This window comes from Plectropomus leopardus, chromosome 3 (assembly GCF_008729295.1).
Source record: "Plectropomus leopardus isolate mb chromosome 3, YSFRI_Pleo_2.0, whole genome shotgun sequence".
Classification (NCBI taxonomy): domain Eukaryota; kingdom Metazoa; phylum Chordata; class Actinopteri; order Perciformes; family Serranidae; genus Plectropomus; species Plectropomus leopardus.
The window spans coordinates 31,499,867-31,518,780 of record NC_056465.1 but is presented as its reverse complement, the minus strand read 5'-3'; the positions used below and the strand labels follow the sequence as shown (position 1 = coordinate 31,518,780).

Sequence of the window (18,914 nt, the reverse complement as noted above, 5' to 3'; positions counted from 1 at the left end):
AGAGCAAGAAGATGGAAAAAGAACGGCACACTCTGTGGCCCAGCGGGGTTTTATGGGTAAAACTGAAATAACTCCTGTTGACACACAAGGTTGGTGGAGAGGCTTCCCTGTTTGACACTCCTGAAGCGATCAAAGACAAAGACATCAAAGTGATGTGCAGCATGTTTCCGAGCCTCCCTGGGACTCGTCTTCCTGCCGGTGATAGACGCAGATGCATCTTTTAATGCCAAACACTTAAGTGCAGTGACAACACACATGGAGCTTTTGGAGACGCATTACTGCAGTTTTCAGCAGAGGAGACACTCAGTGTAGAGGAGTACACTGAAGGGGAAGAAGGGGCCGTGACGTCTCCAGCCCAGGGAGTGGCAAAGTGTTCAATATGATGTGCCTTTTTTAAATGTTCTTGTTCATCAGTGCTCTATATTAATATAATGTCAATCCCAATCTCCAAAATGCTCCATAAAAACTTTGGCAAAGTCCTCCAATTTTGTCTTTCGAGGCAGCTTTTCATTTACAGTCAAATCACAGTATCTTGCTGTGACTGCCAAACAACATTCACATCCACGCTTTCATCAACTGGAATGCAGAAGTTCCAAACGTGTCTGTCTCCTCTCTAAATGTAGTCATTTTTGTGGGTCCATGAATGCAGCTTAGGCAGAACTCCCAACATGTTCTTATCCCAGCTCGTCGCATGTTGCAGCTCTGTCCATGCACTTCCACATCTACAAATTACCAGTTAGGTTCTACATCTGTTATTTATGCTCCTGGATGCCGTTACTGTAATGTCAACAAATGGATATGGTGGGATGAAATGGCACTTGGTTGTGTTTAGGCAACAACAGCACATGCAACCACAACACGGATGGTTAGGTTCAGTTCACATACTCACAGATGGTTAGGTTTAGGGAAAAGAGGCACATGGTAAAATGTATAAAATAACATCACATTCAAAGGGTAAGTGAAGTGAACACCAGATTCCTGTGTCAAAGTCTGGATTTGTGAACCTATCCCTCTCCCCTCCCACCCGCCCTATAAGCGTCCTCATACTCCTTATATTACGTTGATGCCAGCAATGTTAGAGCGTTACTGATGTTGTCCTGACCATCTGTCCAGGGAGGAGCTGTGGATCGAGAGGCAGCACGATGAGGTAACTGGGCATGTCTTAGCCCTCCTGCCTTTTTTGAGACTATTTTCAAAATCCAGGGAGGAGGCACTCGAGCCAAAAGTGGGGGATTAAGTTACTCTTTAAACATTTTTAAAAACTCTTTTATGTACTTATTGCTAGTGTGCCAGTGATGGAAAGCATGCCCAAGTTTGCCAATCCCTACGGTAGTGTAACTATGTGTATACAAATATCATGTCACTGATAACAAGAATGCAGATGGTGGTGCTCAAATCATGAAGCTGCTGGAGAAAATCACTGAAACTTTGGCTGGGAGTGGTCGAGAATATTTTGACCCAGATGAGAAGATCTTTCTGACCATTGAAGACAAAAGAAGAGCAGTGGAAGAAGGAGCAATACTGAGGCAAAGTCAAGTCAAGGCCAAATAAAATTCCTCAGAGGTGGTTCAGTCATGTAGCGTTAGTGTCACAAGTGAATCAGTTTGGCATTGTAGGAGCAGTTTCCACACTCCAGGGCTGAATGGATGCAGTGGGCAAAATTACCAGAAATACAATACAGCAGCCTGGTGAAGCTCATTTTTTGATCAATGGGCATTTTTAATGTCACGGTGTGTAGGTTCATACTTACATATGTATTAGGGCTCAAATGTAATAGTGGATAACAGAATCAAACAAAACCAAATCTGTGAGTAATATGGCTGATTTTTTACACTTATCTGGGCAATGTATCCTCCAGTATTTAGACAATGAATACCTAATTATCAAACTTCTGATAAAGCAAATCATTATTTTTCAACAAGAACATATAAAATCATCTTTAAAAAACAATTGTCTAATACACCCCCCTGACACACGCACATACACACTATATATATATATATATATATAAATACATGTATATATAATGAATTAATGATTATTATATTATTAATTTTGAATTAATTTTGATTACCAGTTAAGTTACTTTCTCTGATTCATACAGGCCATGTAAGCATGAAACTATTGTTTCCTGTGACAGTAAGACATATCACAACATGCCAGCCTGAGGACGTCACTTTGACCTGAGCCTTTCGAGATGTTGTCCTGTCTGCAGTCAGTTACGTAGTTAACTTCTTCCATTTAGTTTCATCCACAGATCTGTGGTGATTCACATGGACTTCAACACAAAAGAATTTTCCAGAATAAATAGTCTCAATGAGCTGATGTAATAAAAGGTGGATTTTAACAATGCAGAATTTGCACTCAGAGAATTTTTGATGGTGTAAGAAAAAGGGAAGAGGAAATATCATGGAACCGTTATATAATACAGTCATGGATGGATTACTGAGCAGGCCTTCGGGGCTCAGGCCCAGGGGCCCAAAGTGTCAGGGCCTTCACCTGCAAAATGTCACTCAAATTAACGTTTCAACAAGGAACTGACTCAAACAGACCACAAAATAACTACTAAAACAGGCAAGACACCCACAAAGAGACACAGAATGACCAAAAAAAGACACAAAATTACCTTAATGAGAAACAAAATGACCGCAAAGAGACACAATATACAGACTGTACATCCTTTAATATTGAATGAATTGAGATCAAGAATCAATATTTTACATGTGAAAAGTTTATGGCATGGAAATAAATCTTAGCAGCTTCAGGTGTCAAGTATTTTGATTCAATCTAAAATGATTTAAGGTTGATAAATGACAATGTATATATTTAGGTGATTTATGTGTCCTTGTCTGATGGACATTTTATCAATAACATAATATCGTGTCTTTCTAATGTGGCCAACATGTTATTTGATGCAATAGGTGATTATGATGCACAACGTGTCTGAAATTGAGTGGTATTGAGACTGTTTTCCTGTTTTATTCTATTTGGCCAAAGAAGTAATTCAAGGTGAAGGGCAAGCAATCTAGAAACTGGCCGACTGGATTTGTATTCAAGTGGAAGCTGCAGAACTTCTCCATCGAGATGATAAAATTCAGCAAGTAATGTAATTTTTATTTCTCTATTTTGAGAACGAGAGATTAAATCTTTGCAATTTAATGTCAGAGTGTACTTGGAATTTTACACTAAATTAATAAAACAAATGAGATATGCAGTACCAGGCTCAGTGGTACAAAAAGGAGAAAAGCTGTGTGCAGAATTTGTTCACATTTTTGAATGAAAATATTAGTGAGTTTATTAGATGTGTCTGGATTCTTTATTGTTACAGCAATAATAAATAATGCTTTTTAGATAGCTTACGGTTTTATATTTGGAAAGTAGTTGATACTGCAGTTATAAAACTTGAATCTTCTGACAAAGAGTATTGCCTGCTGTATCTGTCAGATAATGCCCCTAAAGTTTAACATATCAAATCCATCGACAGAAGACTTTTGTTGTGGCTTGAAAACATCTCTTCATGTCACTGATTTTTTTCTAACATCCATGCCTCAGTTCAGGCCAAAGAAGAATTTGGTTCAGGGTTCAGGGTTAGAGTGAGTACCCAAATACTGTTAAGGTGAATTTTGTGCTGACTTTTTCAATCCAATATACTCAGAGACACCACAATAGTACATACTGTAAATACATAATCATAATGAAAAATAAGTATATGATGCTGTAAGACAGTAGCCGTACGTCATAATGACATAGTATAGTATAAAATAGCCTGTAGGATAGTACAGTGTAGTATAAAGTAAAAGGTGCAGTGTAGTAGAAGTTATAATGATGACAATAATAATAATAATTTTTAATAATTATAATAATTAAAATAAATAATTATCATCATCATCATTGACATATGATGCATAGACATGAAATATCAATATAGAATTGTATATACGCGCGCACACATACACACACACACACACACACACACATACACGTACATACATATACACTCATAAAATATGCACAATGTAGCTGTTTACAATAAAAGAACTAAGCAGGAGTATCCAAAAACATAAGAGGGGATTTGCAAGGTTTACAGTGTTAAAATGATATGCACAAAGGTAATAATCTAAAGAAACTAAATTCTGGAGAATGGAGCCAAATATAGTAATTAAAGGTAAAAAAAATATTATTATTATTATTATTATACTTATTATTATTGTTGTTGTTGTTGTTGTTGTTGTTGTTGTTGTTATATTTTAATTCTGCGTTGCTATTTGCTCTTTTCTCCGCTAAATGGCGACAAACCCGCGCGATCTCGCAATCACTCTCTGCGTGACGTCAGTATCACGAGACGGAAGTGTTGAGTTGTAGTCGTTGGAGCTCCTGATGGTGACATGACAAATCAAACTGGATTCTGAAAAACACACAACAAGACCAGTAAAATAAACAGGTGGGTGTTTTATGTGATAAACTGTGCCGCGTTCTGGGCTCACGTGTAGTCAAAATATATTTTGCGTCGCTGGTTGCTGTGCTTCTGTGCTGGTTTGAATGAGCCCTGCCCAGTGTTGTTTACTGGGAACGGAGCTAATTAGCAGCTAACTGCAGACAAACTGCTGCTTGCGTTCAGTGTTTTTAACATAAATGAGGAATAAATATATAAATACGGACGGACAGCTACCGGCTGAGTTTATAATACTGACTTGTCATAACTTCATTAGCATTAATGTCCCTTTGCTGTCTCTGTGTGTCACGTTAACGCTCATACATGGGCTATTAACTGTCCATTGAACACAACATTTTTTATACGTAGTAAAATGACCTTATACTTGTTTCATATTCAGTATTTTGCAAATATCTGTGCATAACTGCCACTTCAAATTTTGCACAGCTCTTTCATTTTTATTCAGATATATTGTGCATGTTTTCTCTATTCTGTGTTTGTGGCTGTTTTTTTTCCTTTTTTTTTTTTTAGTTTTATTCATCTATTTAAATTTGTCTTTTAATTTAATATTTGATTCTGTCCTGATCCTTCTTAATTATTATTATTATTATCATTATTATTATTATTATTAACATTATATGTTTACTGGTTTAATTATTCTACGTGTATTTACTCTTATTGGTTTTTATTTTTTATTGATTTATTTTGTAATATTTCTCATTTTCATCTCTCTTTCTTCTTATATGTTTTTGCCTCAGATCTGTTGTTTACTTCTACCTTAATTTTTGTCTGGCCTTAGCTCGGCATCATTGTTTGGCTCTTATAGGTATATGTCACTGCAAGAAACCCTTCTTGCTTCTGTTTTGATTTGTTTGTCAGAGAAGTTTTTAACTGTGATATATACACAAATAGATTACTGTCTTATTATTATTATTATTATTAATATTAATAAAAATAATAATAATTTGTTGATTTTCGTAACAAGCACTTGCTTTTGTTGTCCATTCAATTTTTTCTCAAGATTGTAACCTTAGTTACTGTCCATATTATGTTTGGGTTTATTTTCTTAGGTCACCATACTAATGTATGTGTTACAGAATACTGTGAATAGATAAATATTTTAGCAGGAATAATTCCACATATTATTTGGGATTTTACAGAATTTATTTGAATTATTACATTCAATAATTATGTCTTTATCAGTAGTAGCATGTGAACTATTATTTCATTAACATATTTTCTTGTGTACCTTTAAGTTGCTTTTTATGTCCACTTAGTCTGAAACGAAAATAAGAGGAACTATAGTTCATTCCTGCCATTGTTTTGTGGGGGAAAAGTGTTCGTGTAACAGACTCAAAATAACGTGCCGTGATTGAGGAAGCAGAGAAACGGGATGTTTGCTATCTTGCCACAAACCAAAGGGACCATTTAAGTTTTGCTCAAATACACCAAAGCAGATTCACTGTATGTAAAAACTTGCTTTGCCAAACACCAGCTGCTGGTTTTGTCCCTGTCTTTCAGCTGTCTGAGCATCTGTCTGTGTCATGTAAACATTACTGAATATTACTCCTCATTTTCCATCATAAACAGGTTTTTTCCAGGGGGTCTCCTGCACAAACATTAAAAAATGGTAAGAAATGTATCATTTACTCACCTTCTTTTGTATATAGGTGTATTCCGTGCTTTGGTAAAGTGTTTGTATTGTACATGGAGTCATTAAGTATTTATTATAACCTTTTACCAGCAGAGTGAACTGCACTGAAGTGAACTGGTTCTTTTTTGTTGCTTTTGACAGCACGGCCGAGTGAAGATTAAATCTACAGCGCAGCAGGAGGAGGAGAAAAGAAAGGAGCGGGAAAAGAAACTGAAGATATACGTGGCTGCACGAGATGCCTGTTTCTCTAAGGTGCTTTGCAAATAAATACGAATAACATATATTTTACATGAAGGCTGGTACAGTTAGTATTTCCTGTGTAGCTACAGCCTGACAGAACTCACCACTGCACATCAACATGTTCCCTCATTGTCATATTTCATTTAACCTTTTTCAATCCTTAGTGCCCGCTTCAATATTACGAACACAAAAGGCCGTTTTCAAATTACGCTTTAAAAAATTATTATACATTTAAATTATTTTCAACTTTCTTTGAGTACATTTTTTTAACCACCGTCAGTCGTAATGATAAATATCAAACTTTCATTAATTTTCAGAATTTGAACCCTTTAAAAATACCAGGTTTTGTCATGATTCCACTGTGTTTATAGATGAAAAAGAAAAAAAAATCTCCTTCATCTCTCCCAGGTTTTAAAACCTTTGAACCTTTGAGCAAATTGGTTTGACTTTTCTTGGGGGAAAAATGGGGCAAAGGCAACAAGCAACTTGGCAAGAAATGTCTCGCAAATTGTAAAAAAGAAAATTAAAAAGCTAGAGGAGGATGTAGAGAAGCTACATTTATAATTATAATTAACATTGTATTATATTTCCAAAATTATTTTATATAATGTAAGTTTTTTGGGGGGAGGAGGGGGGTTCTTAGCTAATTTTATGTACTTTTTACTAATTACTTGCTAATTTTCAGCTCTTTTCAAGTTGCTCATGGCCTCCTCCTCATGTTTGAAAAAAATCAAGCCAGTTTGCCCAGAATTCAAAGGGTTAAAGAACAGTATTTCAACCAAATGTCATGCCTCGTGCTTATTATAATGGTTTGACTGACTAGACAGGGCCTATTTATCAGTTTCAGGTTTAATTTGTTCTTGTTCTCATTTCTAATGTGTCATTTCTGTGTCTGCCTGTCTGTGGCTCTGTGTAAACGCCTTCTTCACTTCATCCTGCACGGCAGAGGAAGGAGGGAATTTGGGACGACGAGGCTCTCCAGCTGACTCAGCAGCTACTATCATCCAATCCCGACTTCGCAACCCTCTGGAACTACAGAAGAGAGATCCTAATGCACCTGGAGACTGTGAAGTGAGACTCTACAGTTGCCATATTCACAGTGTAGCACTTTTTGAACAATCATATGACAGGATATTTTTGTTTCTCGATGTCTCCAGGGAGGAGGATGAAGTGCAAAAGATTTACGAGGCTGAGCTATTGTTTCTGGAGTCTTGCCTGAAAGTGAACCCAAAGTCCTACGGCAGCTGGCACCACCGAGGATGGGTCTCAACCCGCCTGCCTCGGCCGGACTGGGCCAGAGAGCTGAGCCTGTGTGATCGCTGCCTCAGCCTGGACGACCGCAACTGTGAGTGATGTAGAAAAACAGGAGGATGTTGAAACTTTAAATCTTTAGAAATCTGAATAGGTTTTTGTTCATTTTGTTTTTGTTTATTTATTTATTTATTTATTTATTTATTCACTGTTGAGTTTTGCTTCTTGTTTTTTACTGTTTATACTGGTCTTTTTGTTCTATTTAATTGCTTTTTTAAGTTCTGCATGTTTTTTTAAAATTCTGTTATATATTTTTACAAGTTATAATGCTCTTTTTGTTGTATTTATCTTGTACATACTTGCTTACACTTTTTTTATAGTCAAGTGAAAACTGAAATAAAAAAAGGAATAAATCAAAATAGCTCCCTGAGGTTTTACAAAGTAAGAGTCCCTCCTATACTGATATTTTCTTTGCACGTTTTAATTAATTAATTTTATTGTGTTAATTAAAATAAAATGCAGATACAGATAGTCTTTTTCGAATTTTTAGAAGTATCTTTTTGTAACTTCCTAAAGATTTTGTAGAACATAGCTGCCCTGTGTGCTATACCAGGTAATTCTAAAAAGAAATAATGCTAGGTTCTTGTCTTCTGGGTTTTCGTAATTTATCTAGACCTGATGTGTTACTGCACTATTTCCACCTGTGTTTTACACTATTTTCATCCATCATGACCAGTCCATTGCTGGGATTATCGCCGCATGGTTGTAAAGATGTCCGGTGTGCCCGTGGATCAGGAGTTGGCGTTTACGGATCGTCTTATCGGCTCCAACTTCTCCAACTACTCCAGCTGGCACTACCGCAGCACCCTGCTGCCGCTGCTCCACCCTGAGTCTCCTGAGCCCCCGTCACCATGCCGTGAGCCTCCCCAGTCCTCCCCCCCACCTTCTCCACAAACCCACTCTCACCGCGTCTGTGAGGAGCAGCTCCTCAAAGGTAAAATCAGCCACAACTCAGCAAATGAATGGCCAGGTCGTGCAGTCAGCAAGTCCCAATAACAACAGACAGGGGGCAGTGTAAAGCTTTACAATGACTGAAAAAGTAGAGGTTTGCAGGTGATGTCTGATGCATTGCATCACATTTGGCATCCACAGGGTTCCCATTGATCCTTAAAAAGTCTTAAAAGGCCTTGAATTCATTCATCTAAAATAAGTTTTTAGATGATATTAAAATGTCTGAAGTCAGTCTATCGAAGTCTTTAAAATGCTAAGACATGTGTCTTCTGACGTAGTGTGTAAAATGTAAAAAAAAAAAAAAATTGAATTACTCTGTTTTTAAATTTTTTTTTATTGAATGCCTCTCACATTCACGTCGGGCAGATCAGGATAGCAACTGGAGAAGTGCAAAGTCGATGAAAAATGGCTATTTCACACAGAATTTTTATGGCATTGCTGAAACCCGGACGAGGCTCAGTGTGTCTTTTGCAAAAAAGTTTTTCAAACTCTGTGAAATGAGAATTAAATGAAGTGGAATCCCACACAAAGACAGAGAAACAAAAAAAACGTGCCAACAACAGCCAGGTATTTCCTAGATCTGTTATATTAATGTCTGTGTCAAAAGACAAAAAGAACTTTTAATGTTGCAAAAAACTTTTGGGCCAAATTGTCCCTAACCTTAAATATTGATGTCACTTCATGTTTTTTTCTTCAGTTGTGGTTATTGTAAAATTGGTCTTGAATATGACTCTGTGTAGCATTAAAAAGTCTTAAAAAGTCTTAAGTCTTGCCTTTAGCTGTAGGAGCACTGATCTAACCATTACCTTTTTTTTTTTTCAGAATATGAGCTCGTACAAAATGCTTTCTTCACTGACCCCAACGATCAGAGCGCCTGGTTCTACTACCGCTGGTTGCTCGGCAGAGGTACGTCCGTCTTTAATTGTCTTTATATGTACATACATGTATGAGAGTTTTTCTGTGCCTGCAAATATTTGCTCTACTTAATCAAGCTTTTTTTTTTTTTTTTTTTAACAGCGGAGCGTGAGGAGATGATCAGCTGCGTGTACGTCAGTCGGGATCAGGAGAGAGTGGCCGTCGCCTTCTCCAGGCCCGTTAATGTGAGCATCTTCTCTTACTTTTGGGGAAATAAAGCTTTCTCCTTTAGACCTTTTCAAAATAATTATTTTACACACATTCTTCTATACGGCTTTCAATTTTTTGGTACTTTAAACACTCATAACCAACATGCAGCTCTGCAAAACACTTAAAACATTTCCAGGATTGCAGCAAACTTGGACATATTTGTGAATTAGTATGCGTGATGGGGTTCAGGATTTAGGACTGTGCATCATTTTACCTCTTTCTCATTTTTGACTAATGACTAATTTTATATTTTGCACATATTTGTGAATGTTGGGGGCAAACTGGTTTTAGGATGTGGGAATGATTGCGCCCTAATAGTTAAAAAAAATAGTTGCCAATCATTCTTCTGTTGATCAACAAATCGATTAATCTTTGCAGCTCTCTTATTGCCTCCCTTTTCTCAGCTATAATAAGGTCCAGTCAGCAATCATGTATTTATTTATTTAATTCCGATTTTAGCAGAATGTAGCGAATTGCAGTCCAGTTTACACAGATTTTATGATAAGTATAAATAAGTTAAATAGTATGTAAATGTGCAAAATTGACAAAATATGGACTGAAAATGTGCAGAGTTTTTATATAATTTGAGTGAGACAACAATTTGACGGGTCAATGAATGTTTTTCATATCAAAGCAATGAAAACTTCTCGAACGTTTAGTCCACACTGACTTTCATGTGCAGACTGAATGAAGAGTTTGACAAAGTGAACTGAGAAACGAGTGCAACCAAAATGTAAGACATTGTAATTTAGTGTCCATCTGGTCCCCTGTGCTGACTCAGCGCCCTCTCTTTCTGCCTCCGCTCTGTTAGGCGCAGTCTGTCGGCCTGCTGCTGGTGCTCGACGGTCAGCCCCAGAGAGTGGAGTGGAGGAGCGTTCACCCGCGCTTCAAACACAGCCCTGTCTGGGTATCCTTTTGTCATGGCTGCTCATGCCACAGACGTTATTATTGACTGTCACTGCTGATTGAACCGGATACCAGTTTGCCTGCCTGTTCTTGTCATTCGTCACGTACCACACGCTGAAAAGACTCTGTGGTATGTGCTCGATAAAGATGAATGGTTTCATCAAAAAACTTAAATCAGTCTTCTGGAAAGGAATGTTGTTATTACCTTCACCACAGGTCTGCAGTGGGACTTCCTGTAACAGCTTTTAAAGCTTTTCTGACTTGTCAGAGCACAGTGACACAGAAAACACCAAGTTTAGTCTGGAGGACAGCTAAAATAAGATGCATTTTAGGAGGGAGATATTTTTTTGCACAGCTCCAGTAGTGCTTCTAAGCTTCTTGCGGAGAAAAGCTATCAAAAAGTGGCGGTTTCAGTCCAAACGAGCCAGGTTTACTTTGAACTATTTGAAAAACATACATATTTCTATCTCAACTTAATTTTAAAGATAATTTCCAAAATTATTGTGGAATAGTGGGTGTTTAAATTTCTGTTGATCTCAGTAGCTGTTATGATTTCATCTGTATTCATTCATATTCCCATGAAAATATTATTTCTTCCATGGCGAGAGCGGACGCAGCCGTGGCCTGACACTTTTCATTTGTGGTCACTCATTCAAGGACTGTGTGCAAATACGTCATGATGTCATTTTTTTTAAAAAAAAATTCTAATTTAATTCTGTTTTCTCTCAAACTAAATTTAAAATGGTTTAATGCTGAACAAGTAATGGGAGTTTTCCTGGATTGTGCAAATCTAAATTAATTTATTTAAGCCTAGTTTGCCAAAATTACTGTTTTGCTATCCCATCAAAGATATTATGTTTTACTCGTACTGCCCAGCTCTAGCAGTCTGCTGTACTGTGGCTTACTCTGCACACTCATGCTGTCAGGGTGGGTTTGAGTATTTTTTTCTAAAGGTGGCTACCATAGAACCTATCCCATACAGAAGCCAACTAGAAGTTGGAATCAAACTCTTGTTTTTCATTTATGGAATAAATGATCAACATTTTAAAAAATGTATAAGCTTAACACTGCGTCAGATTTGTGATCTTCCTCCTGGAACGATAAGCGACATCACAAATGAACACAACCTGACTGTGCACTGGACTGAAAAACACACTCACAGAGACTGTGCTCTGTACACAGGTGATACACACACACCTTTACATGCCGTGTTCGTTTTCTACAAATGTTTGTTTTCTCAAGCTGCTTTAACGAATTGAACTTTTGACTTCCACAGGTCGGACTGAGAGTTGGTGCCGGGACTCGGCAACAGATCAGGAACTTTTCAGGTATTGTCTTGGGACAATGGCAGCATATGGTGATGTTCTTTTAAGTAGTAGTACGACTGAGTGTGTTTTTTTTCTCTGTAGGAGTGAACTGTCAGTAGAGAAGACTTCAGTGTTACAGTCTGAACTGTCATCATGCAACCAGCTACAAGAACTGGAGCCGCTTAATAAGTGTAAGTGCTTATACACATCCAAACCAGAAACTGCACATAGTTACACAACACTGAAGTTTGTTTCTGATAATCATGATGTTTTATTGCAATCATTAACCCTTTGAAACCTGGAGAAACATCATTTTTTTTTGTGCTGCTTTCAGACACCTTTCACAACTTCTTAAACCTTGACACCTGAGCAATTTGGTGAAATTTCTTTCACAAACATGGGAAAACGGCAACAAGCGACTTGATAATAAATGTTCAACAAATTGCAAGAAATTTGTTGATTTAGAAAATTATTTTTAAAACGGCAGGGAAAATTGTCAAGGCTAAAAAAAGAGAAAAAAGCCATGGGAACTAACTATATCTGTAATTATCCTGTAACATATTTAAAATTATGTTACCAAATTCTTCTCCATGTCTTTTACTTGTTTGTTTGTTTGCTTTTACTCTCTCTCTCTCTCTCTGTCTTTTTTTTTTTTTTTTTTTACTTTTTACCAATTTCTTGCTCATTCTTGGGTCTTTTTTTTTAATTGTCTTTTTCCCATCATTTTCAAAAAAACAAAGGGTTAAAACTCTCATCTTTCCTTTGCAGGGTGCTTACTGACCATTATCCTCCTGATGAGGGCGCTAGACCCTCTGGGATATGAAAAGGAGACACTTGCTCATTTCCAAACACTGAAAGTGAGTACTAACCACACGCGGTCTATGACACTGACTACGTTATGGATCACTGACCGAAGGATCTTGTTTTGTCTCCCTCAGGAAGTGGACTCCATGCGCTCTGCATATTACGGTGACCTGTGCAGTAAGTTTATGATTGAAAACACCATCCTGAAAATGGAGTACGCTGAAGTGCGCGTCTTCAGTATTTCTGACAAGGTTTGTTTGAGATTATTTTTAAAAGATAAGTTTTATTCATAAGTAATTTATGAGTAAATTATTTTCATACTCTTAGAAATAAGAATCCCTAAAGGTTTCTCCTTCAAAGACTAAGGTTCTACCCAGAACCACTTAATTCTGAAGAATCCTGCTGTGAAGAATGGGTTCTGCAAGGGTTCTTTTTTTTAAATGCTCCATGAAGAATCCTTTTAGGAAGACAACAGACAACGACATCGTTTAATCTTCGTCTCTGGATCTCAGTAACGTCAGGAGAATCTCAACTAGATCTTAACATTGATAGGCGATCGCAGCACAGAATCATGCAAAATTCTCAACTTGCGCTATGGATGCGAAGATACGAAATACACGTTTTCACTTCCATCCCGCCACATCCAATGCGTCCATTGCATCACCTGGCGTGAATTCTCATCTATTTGTGTCTTTGCATTGGATTTATATGTAAACCGGCCGTGTGAAACGCTCACTTCGCATTCAGTGTGAATACACCATAAGAGTGTAGCTGTCTATCTTTATGGATTATATTGATGCCAGACTGATAAGAATCCTGTCGGCATATGACGCCTTTTTATTGCATTTCTGTAGTTGTAGTGTGTTTTTGCGAACACATTAGGAATTTTAAAGGGGGTGTGGTTCAGTACTTTCAACCAAGAGCAGAACAGGAAATAATCTCTTGTCTAGTTGTAGTCTTGATAAAACCCTGCAAAATCCAGAGTTTTGCAAACTCTAATGGCGTCTGGGAAGTTCTGAAGTGTCATTTTTTCTTTCTTACAGAATCTCACCACTTTATGCCACCTGGACCAGCTGTTACTGGTCACCCATATCAATCTGTCCTCTAATCAGCTGCAGCGGCTGCCTCCTCAGTTTGCCATGTTGCAGTGCCTGGAGGTGATAAAGCTCCAATTCAAATCTGATTATATGTCCTACACGGGCACCGTTGCTTTTCTCTTGTTTACTTCTTTCTCTGCAACATGTTTGATTTAAGTTTTTCACGCTTTGCAGGTCTTGGAGGCTGATAATAACTCCATAGAAAATCTGGAAGGAGTGTATCACCTTCCTAAACTGGAGGAAGTCCTCTTGAAGAATAACAGTATCCTTAAATGAATCATTCGTATTTACTTGTTTGTTTACTGGAGAATGTTCTGTTCTGTGTTAATCTTATTGCATCAGTGTCATAGAGATCAATTTATATTATATCTGTACACTCCTCTCACAGTATACAAGTGATTCAAGACACGTGTGAATCAGCGCACAGCTCAACACTGCAAAACAGCCCCGCTAAAGAGCGCGAGCAGCTGACGGCGTGTGAAGAGCGCGATGTAAAAGATGGACTACACACACACACTGATGGTGTTTATAGAGTTCAGTAAATTGCGGCAGTAACGAGACTCTTCAGCTTCAATGCGTGAATAATTTGTTTTCACCTGAAACTTTGTTTAGCGGTTGAGTAAATAAAATCAGCGCTGCAATTTCACAAAGCAAACAGCATCATTAAGAGGGGAAGAGATACTTAACAACACATAATCGCTGCAGGCTCCTTCTCTTTCATAATTCACTTCCCCAGATACACTGCGGAAGAATTAATGTGCTTATAAAGCTGGAAACGAGTCTTGATTTTGTAAATGAGAGTTGAATTACAGTTTGGATGCATACCCTCCAATGTAAAATTAGGCCTCTGGGATTTATATTTAGAAGAATTAATTTATATCACAGTGTCATATTTGACACGTTGATCTTGCTCCAGTGTTTGGAATATGTGCGCCCCATCTCCTCCTGTTTATCGCCACTAATGCTACTACAGCACACCGAAAAAAGCTTTTTCATTAACCCAAATGCACAGAAATTTCGACATTGGCAGATCTTCAGCCGCTGGCTTCCTGCCCCAATTTGAAGCGCCTCGATCTCCGTGGCAACCCTGTCACTCAGACGGCCAACATTGAGTCGGAGCTGGCCGAGCTGCTGCCCTCAGTCACAGACCTCCTGCTCTGATCAGACGGAGGGCAGGAATCACTGCCATCGTCGTCCCGTCGTTCAGTTGTCCTTCACATTCTCTGGCGTGTTTGTTTGTGAAAGAGCAAGTGGGTGTTTTTCAAGCGTCTTGTGACTCTGTTTGTTCCTGGGAGACTGTCAATCACACCGATCTCCGAGGGTCTGAAGGCCTGATGCCTCAGAGCATACGTCAAAAACCTCTAACACCTTTGGCAAAATGTCTAGATTTGTGAGTGTGAGTGAGTGAGTGAGTGTGTAATAACCAATGTTGCATTTTTTTGTGTGTGTGTATGTGTGTGCGCGTAAGGATGTCATTGTTACAACACACCCAAATGCATGCGGAAACCCTGATAAAGAAGTAAACCGACTGACTGTATATGGATTGGCGTGCAGCAATGCTGGCTTATTGCTTAAAACGGTTGAATTTGAAAACTAAGCTTGTAACTAATAATGATCAGAGCATCGCATAGTTCTCATACACATTTTTTTAAAAGGTTATGTAAAGCATTTAATATATGACACTATACTGTTGCACAGTAAGTCACAGATCCAGTAATAAAACAGCACACATTGTGTCACTGCCTTCCAAAAAAGCTTCTTGTGTTTTTTTTTGGTTTTGTTTTGTTTGTTTGTTTTTTTTTGTTTGTTTCGGCACTGGCGATAGTTGTGGCAGGAGGCATTATTAGGTTTTCTGTCTACACGTATTCTCGTGACACAATATTTCAAATATACCTTGAGGGAATTACTTCATATTAGGCACAAACGTCACACTAGACTCAACGATCAACTTTCTACTTTCAACTTTTTTTTGGTCAAAAGCCAACTGACCTTTAGTCTCATTGTCGTGAACGCAATATCTTGAGAACCCCTCAAGGGAATTTCTTCAAATTTGGCACAAACCTCCACTTGAATAATCAACTTGCTAGGTTTTGGTGGTCAAAGGTCTGAGCCAATGTGACCTTGCATCTGTCTCATTCTCGTGAACGTAATATCTCAAGAACGCCTTGAGGGAATGTCTTCAAATTTAGCGCTAGCATCCACTTAGACTCAAGAATAAACCGAGAATTAGGTGGTCAAAAGTCAAGGTCACTGTAACCTCATGAAGCATGTTTTTTGGCCATAGTTGCCAATTATGACAAAATTTCACACAAATATTTCATAGGATAAAATAAAGAAGTGATGATGTTTTATATCCAAAGGGTCAAAGGTTAGCATCATTAAATGGCTATAAATGTGGTACTTTTGCCAGATTTGAGCCAGATTTTAGACATGAAATACCACTTCAGTTTAAATTAATAATTCATATAAACTTTGAATAAAAGTTAGAAAAAATACCCATTTCAATTAAATGTATCGTGTTGTAAGATACATTTTATGCCAGTTTTATGAAACAGCACCAGTTCCTTGACGTTACTGTCATTTCCACTGCTATACAGAATGTATATACAGGAAGTTTTTTTTTTTTTTCCAGAAATTGTTAACTTAGTGACCTCTGCAGAAGTTATGTGACAGGAGAGCACATGGACATAAGACAGTAAGCTCCATTGAGGGAAACAGAATAAGAAGAAATCAAGATTGTTTTTTGGTAAATCAAGCATGTATATCTCTCTCTCTCTTGTCATTTTCAAACAGTTCGTATTTCCTCTGAAATGACAAATAGTAAGAAAAACAACATTTATATTGAGTAGTTTGTGTATATTTAATGCTAATGCTAAAACAGACATTAGAAAGCAAACATTTACAGATGTCATTTCATACTTTTTTCCTTGTGATGGAAAAGTGGTAATGGAAATGACAATGCCAGTTTTATACTACTGAAAATATTAAATTACTGATAGGTGGTAGATTTTCTATAAGTTTCCAGACCCATATGGACCATAGATCAAAGATGACCCATGTACAGGCCTACCTGAATGCAACTTAATCCCCAAATTACTCATGAGGTACTTTAAAAGGTGTGCCAGGGCCACCAGGAGTGTGTCACCCAATTCAGCTTTCAGTTATTGTCTCTGTTCATTTGTTTGCCCTTTTCATCTGGCAAAACTGAGTTTGCAACATATCAAGTTTATGTTTGTTTTACTCTGATGTCATGGCATTTTCTGAGTATCCCTTTAGGCAGTTGTCCTTTGGGAGTGTCAAAACATGCCAAAACAAATAAAATGAAATGAATTTGAAAAAATACCACGCCTTTTGGCTCATGACACAAAAGGGAAATATAACATGAAAATAATCCATCTTATTTTCCCCAAAATAATTTTATCGATCAGGAAACTTTGCCACCTGTAGAGAAATATACAGCCGCACTAGCAGCTCTGTGAGGTTTAGCTGTTCTTTAAAGTTAGTAATATAATAATAATAATAATTTTAATTATAAAGCACTTTTCTAGCTTAATATCCGCAAAGTGCTTTCCAGATTAAAAGACGTGAATAGAGATTAAAATACGGGAGCACAAATATCAAACAAAAATATAATTTAAGTAGCTTAAGTGTGGATAAGAAAAATATAAGTATTTTAGTAAAGGACTAACTATATATTTATATATATATATATATATATATATATATACACACAACTGCTGCTGCTAATGGTGTTAAAAGAATAAATAGGATATTTACTTATTTATTCATTTATTTAATTATTTATTTATTCATTCATTTGCACCATAGCAAAGAAAGAAAGGAATTTTTTTTTTTAAATATTTAAAAACAGGGAAAACAATGGAGTCAAAAGAAAAAAAAAAAGATCATGACAAATTATGTTATAAGGTCTTTGGTAGAAGGTGTTATGACGTTTATTCCTTTGTTGATGTTTCCAGTATCATCAGAGAAATACTGTATTTGCGTAATACTCAACTTTACACTTGTTCAGTATCCCAATTATGCAATGGAGTAAGTCTGCTTTTGTTTGAGTCGATCCATCACACAGTTGAGAAACTCAGTAAAAAACCGACTCAGCCAGTTAGTGGGAATAACGCCATCATCCAACTCATGTTATAACAGTAGATGAACCACCTCATCACAGAGTGCCAGACATGTCTGAGAACAAGGAGTGGACCATCCCACTCAATGGTTAAGATATTTACAAATGTCAAAACATGAAGAAGAAAAAAACAGGTGTAAGTGTGATAAGATCATTTAGCTGCTTCAGTCCTGTAAGTGTGTATCTGGGCTCACCGCCATGACTCTCTCTTTTACACCCAATAGAGTAGTGCAGATATTATTTCTAAAACCCAGTGATGAGTACAAGAGATAGTTCACCCAAAATAAAATTTCAGTCATTACCTACTCACCCTCATGCTAATGGAAAGTTGGGTGAAGTTTTATAGACCACAAAACACTGTCCGAGTTTCATGAGGAAAGAGCATTACTTTCATCTCCCAAACAATTAAAGCAAATGCTGACCCAGAATCAACCGTTAAAAAAAAACATAATAAAACCACAAAATGTCTTCATACATCTTGTTAGAAGGAATCATGAAGCCCCGACGTGCCAAGTTCTTTTGAAAAACGCCACTTGCACCTTGTTTTTAGCCTTGTTGTAGCCTGTAGCTCCTAGTGTAGGAGCTTTGCTCTCCTATGCACCAGTATTTACATGCTACCCAGAGGCCTCCCCCACACAGACAGAGACATGTGGAGTTAGCAGCAAGCAACAAGTCCCTTTGTCAGATTTTAAACTGCTGTGTGTCAGGGAGGCTTCGGGGTAGCATGTAAACACTGGAGTGCATATACCACAAGCTGTCGTTGGTCTTGCGTGCATGTGGATATGCGAGTATACATAATATGTCAAAATAAATGTCACAGTATTTCACAGTATGTCATTTCCCAATGTAAAACTGGTGATTATAGCCTTGGAGTTGAGTTTTTGTTGTAACTTCACCTGAGCTTTCTTACTATGGCAGGTCAAAATGTCTGCAGAGAGAAATTTGT

The 18,914-nt window shown here is 37.4% G+C and overlaps 1 protein-coding gene across 1 annotated transcript; it reads left to right on the top strand.

The window, feature by feature from the left end:
• The first annotated feature begins 4,351 nt into the window (after nucleotides 1-4,351).
• Nucleotides 4,352-15,581, top strand: rabggta (Rab geranylgeranyltransferase subunit alpha). Its single transcript, XM_042515809.1, has 17 exons — nucleotides 4,352-4,441; nucleotides 6,023-6,062; nucleotides 6,228-6,338; nucleotides 7,273-7,397; nucleotides 7,484-7,671; nucleotides 8,314-8,571; nucleotides 9,411-9,494; nucleotides 9,606-9,688; nucleotides 10,525-10,620; nucleotides 11,696-11,801; nucleotides 11,896-11,947; nucleotides 12,029-12,117; nucleotides 12,695-12,783; nucleotides 12,865-12,981; nucleotides 13,774-13,887; nucleotides 14,002-14,089; nucleotides 14,840-15,581. The coding sequence occupies exons 2-17, from the start codon at nucleotides 6,060-6,062 to the stop codon at nucleotides 14,986-14,988; spliced, it is 1,752 nt and encodes a 583-aa protein (XP_042371743.1). The 5' UTR covers nucleotides 4,352-4,441; nucleotides 6,023-6,059; the 3' UTR covers nucleotides 14,989-15,581.
• The last annotated feature ends 3,333 nt before the right edge of the window (nucleotides 15,582-18,914 follow it).

Excerpts from the sequence above, each read along its gene's own strand:
- rabggta (XM_042515809.1), top strand. Across the intron at positions 7,398-7,483 it reads ATGCACCTGGAGACTGTGAA|GGAGGAGGATGAAGTGCAAA; the intron begins GTGAGACTCTAC and ends CGATGTCTCCAG. Across the intron at positions 11,802-11,895 it reads AGACTGTGCTCTGTACACAG|GTCGGACTGAGAGTTGGTGC; the intron begins GTGATACACACA and ends TGACTTCCACAG.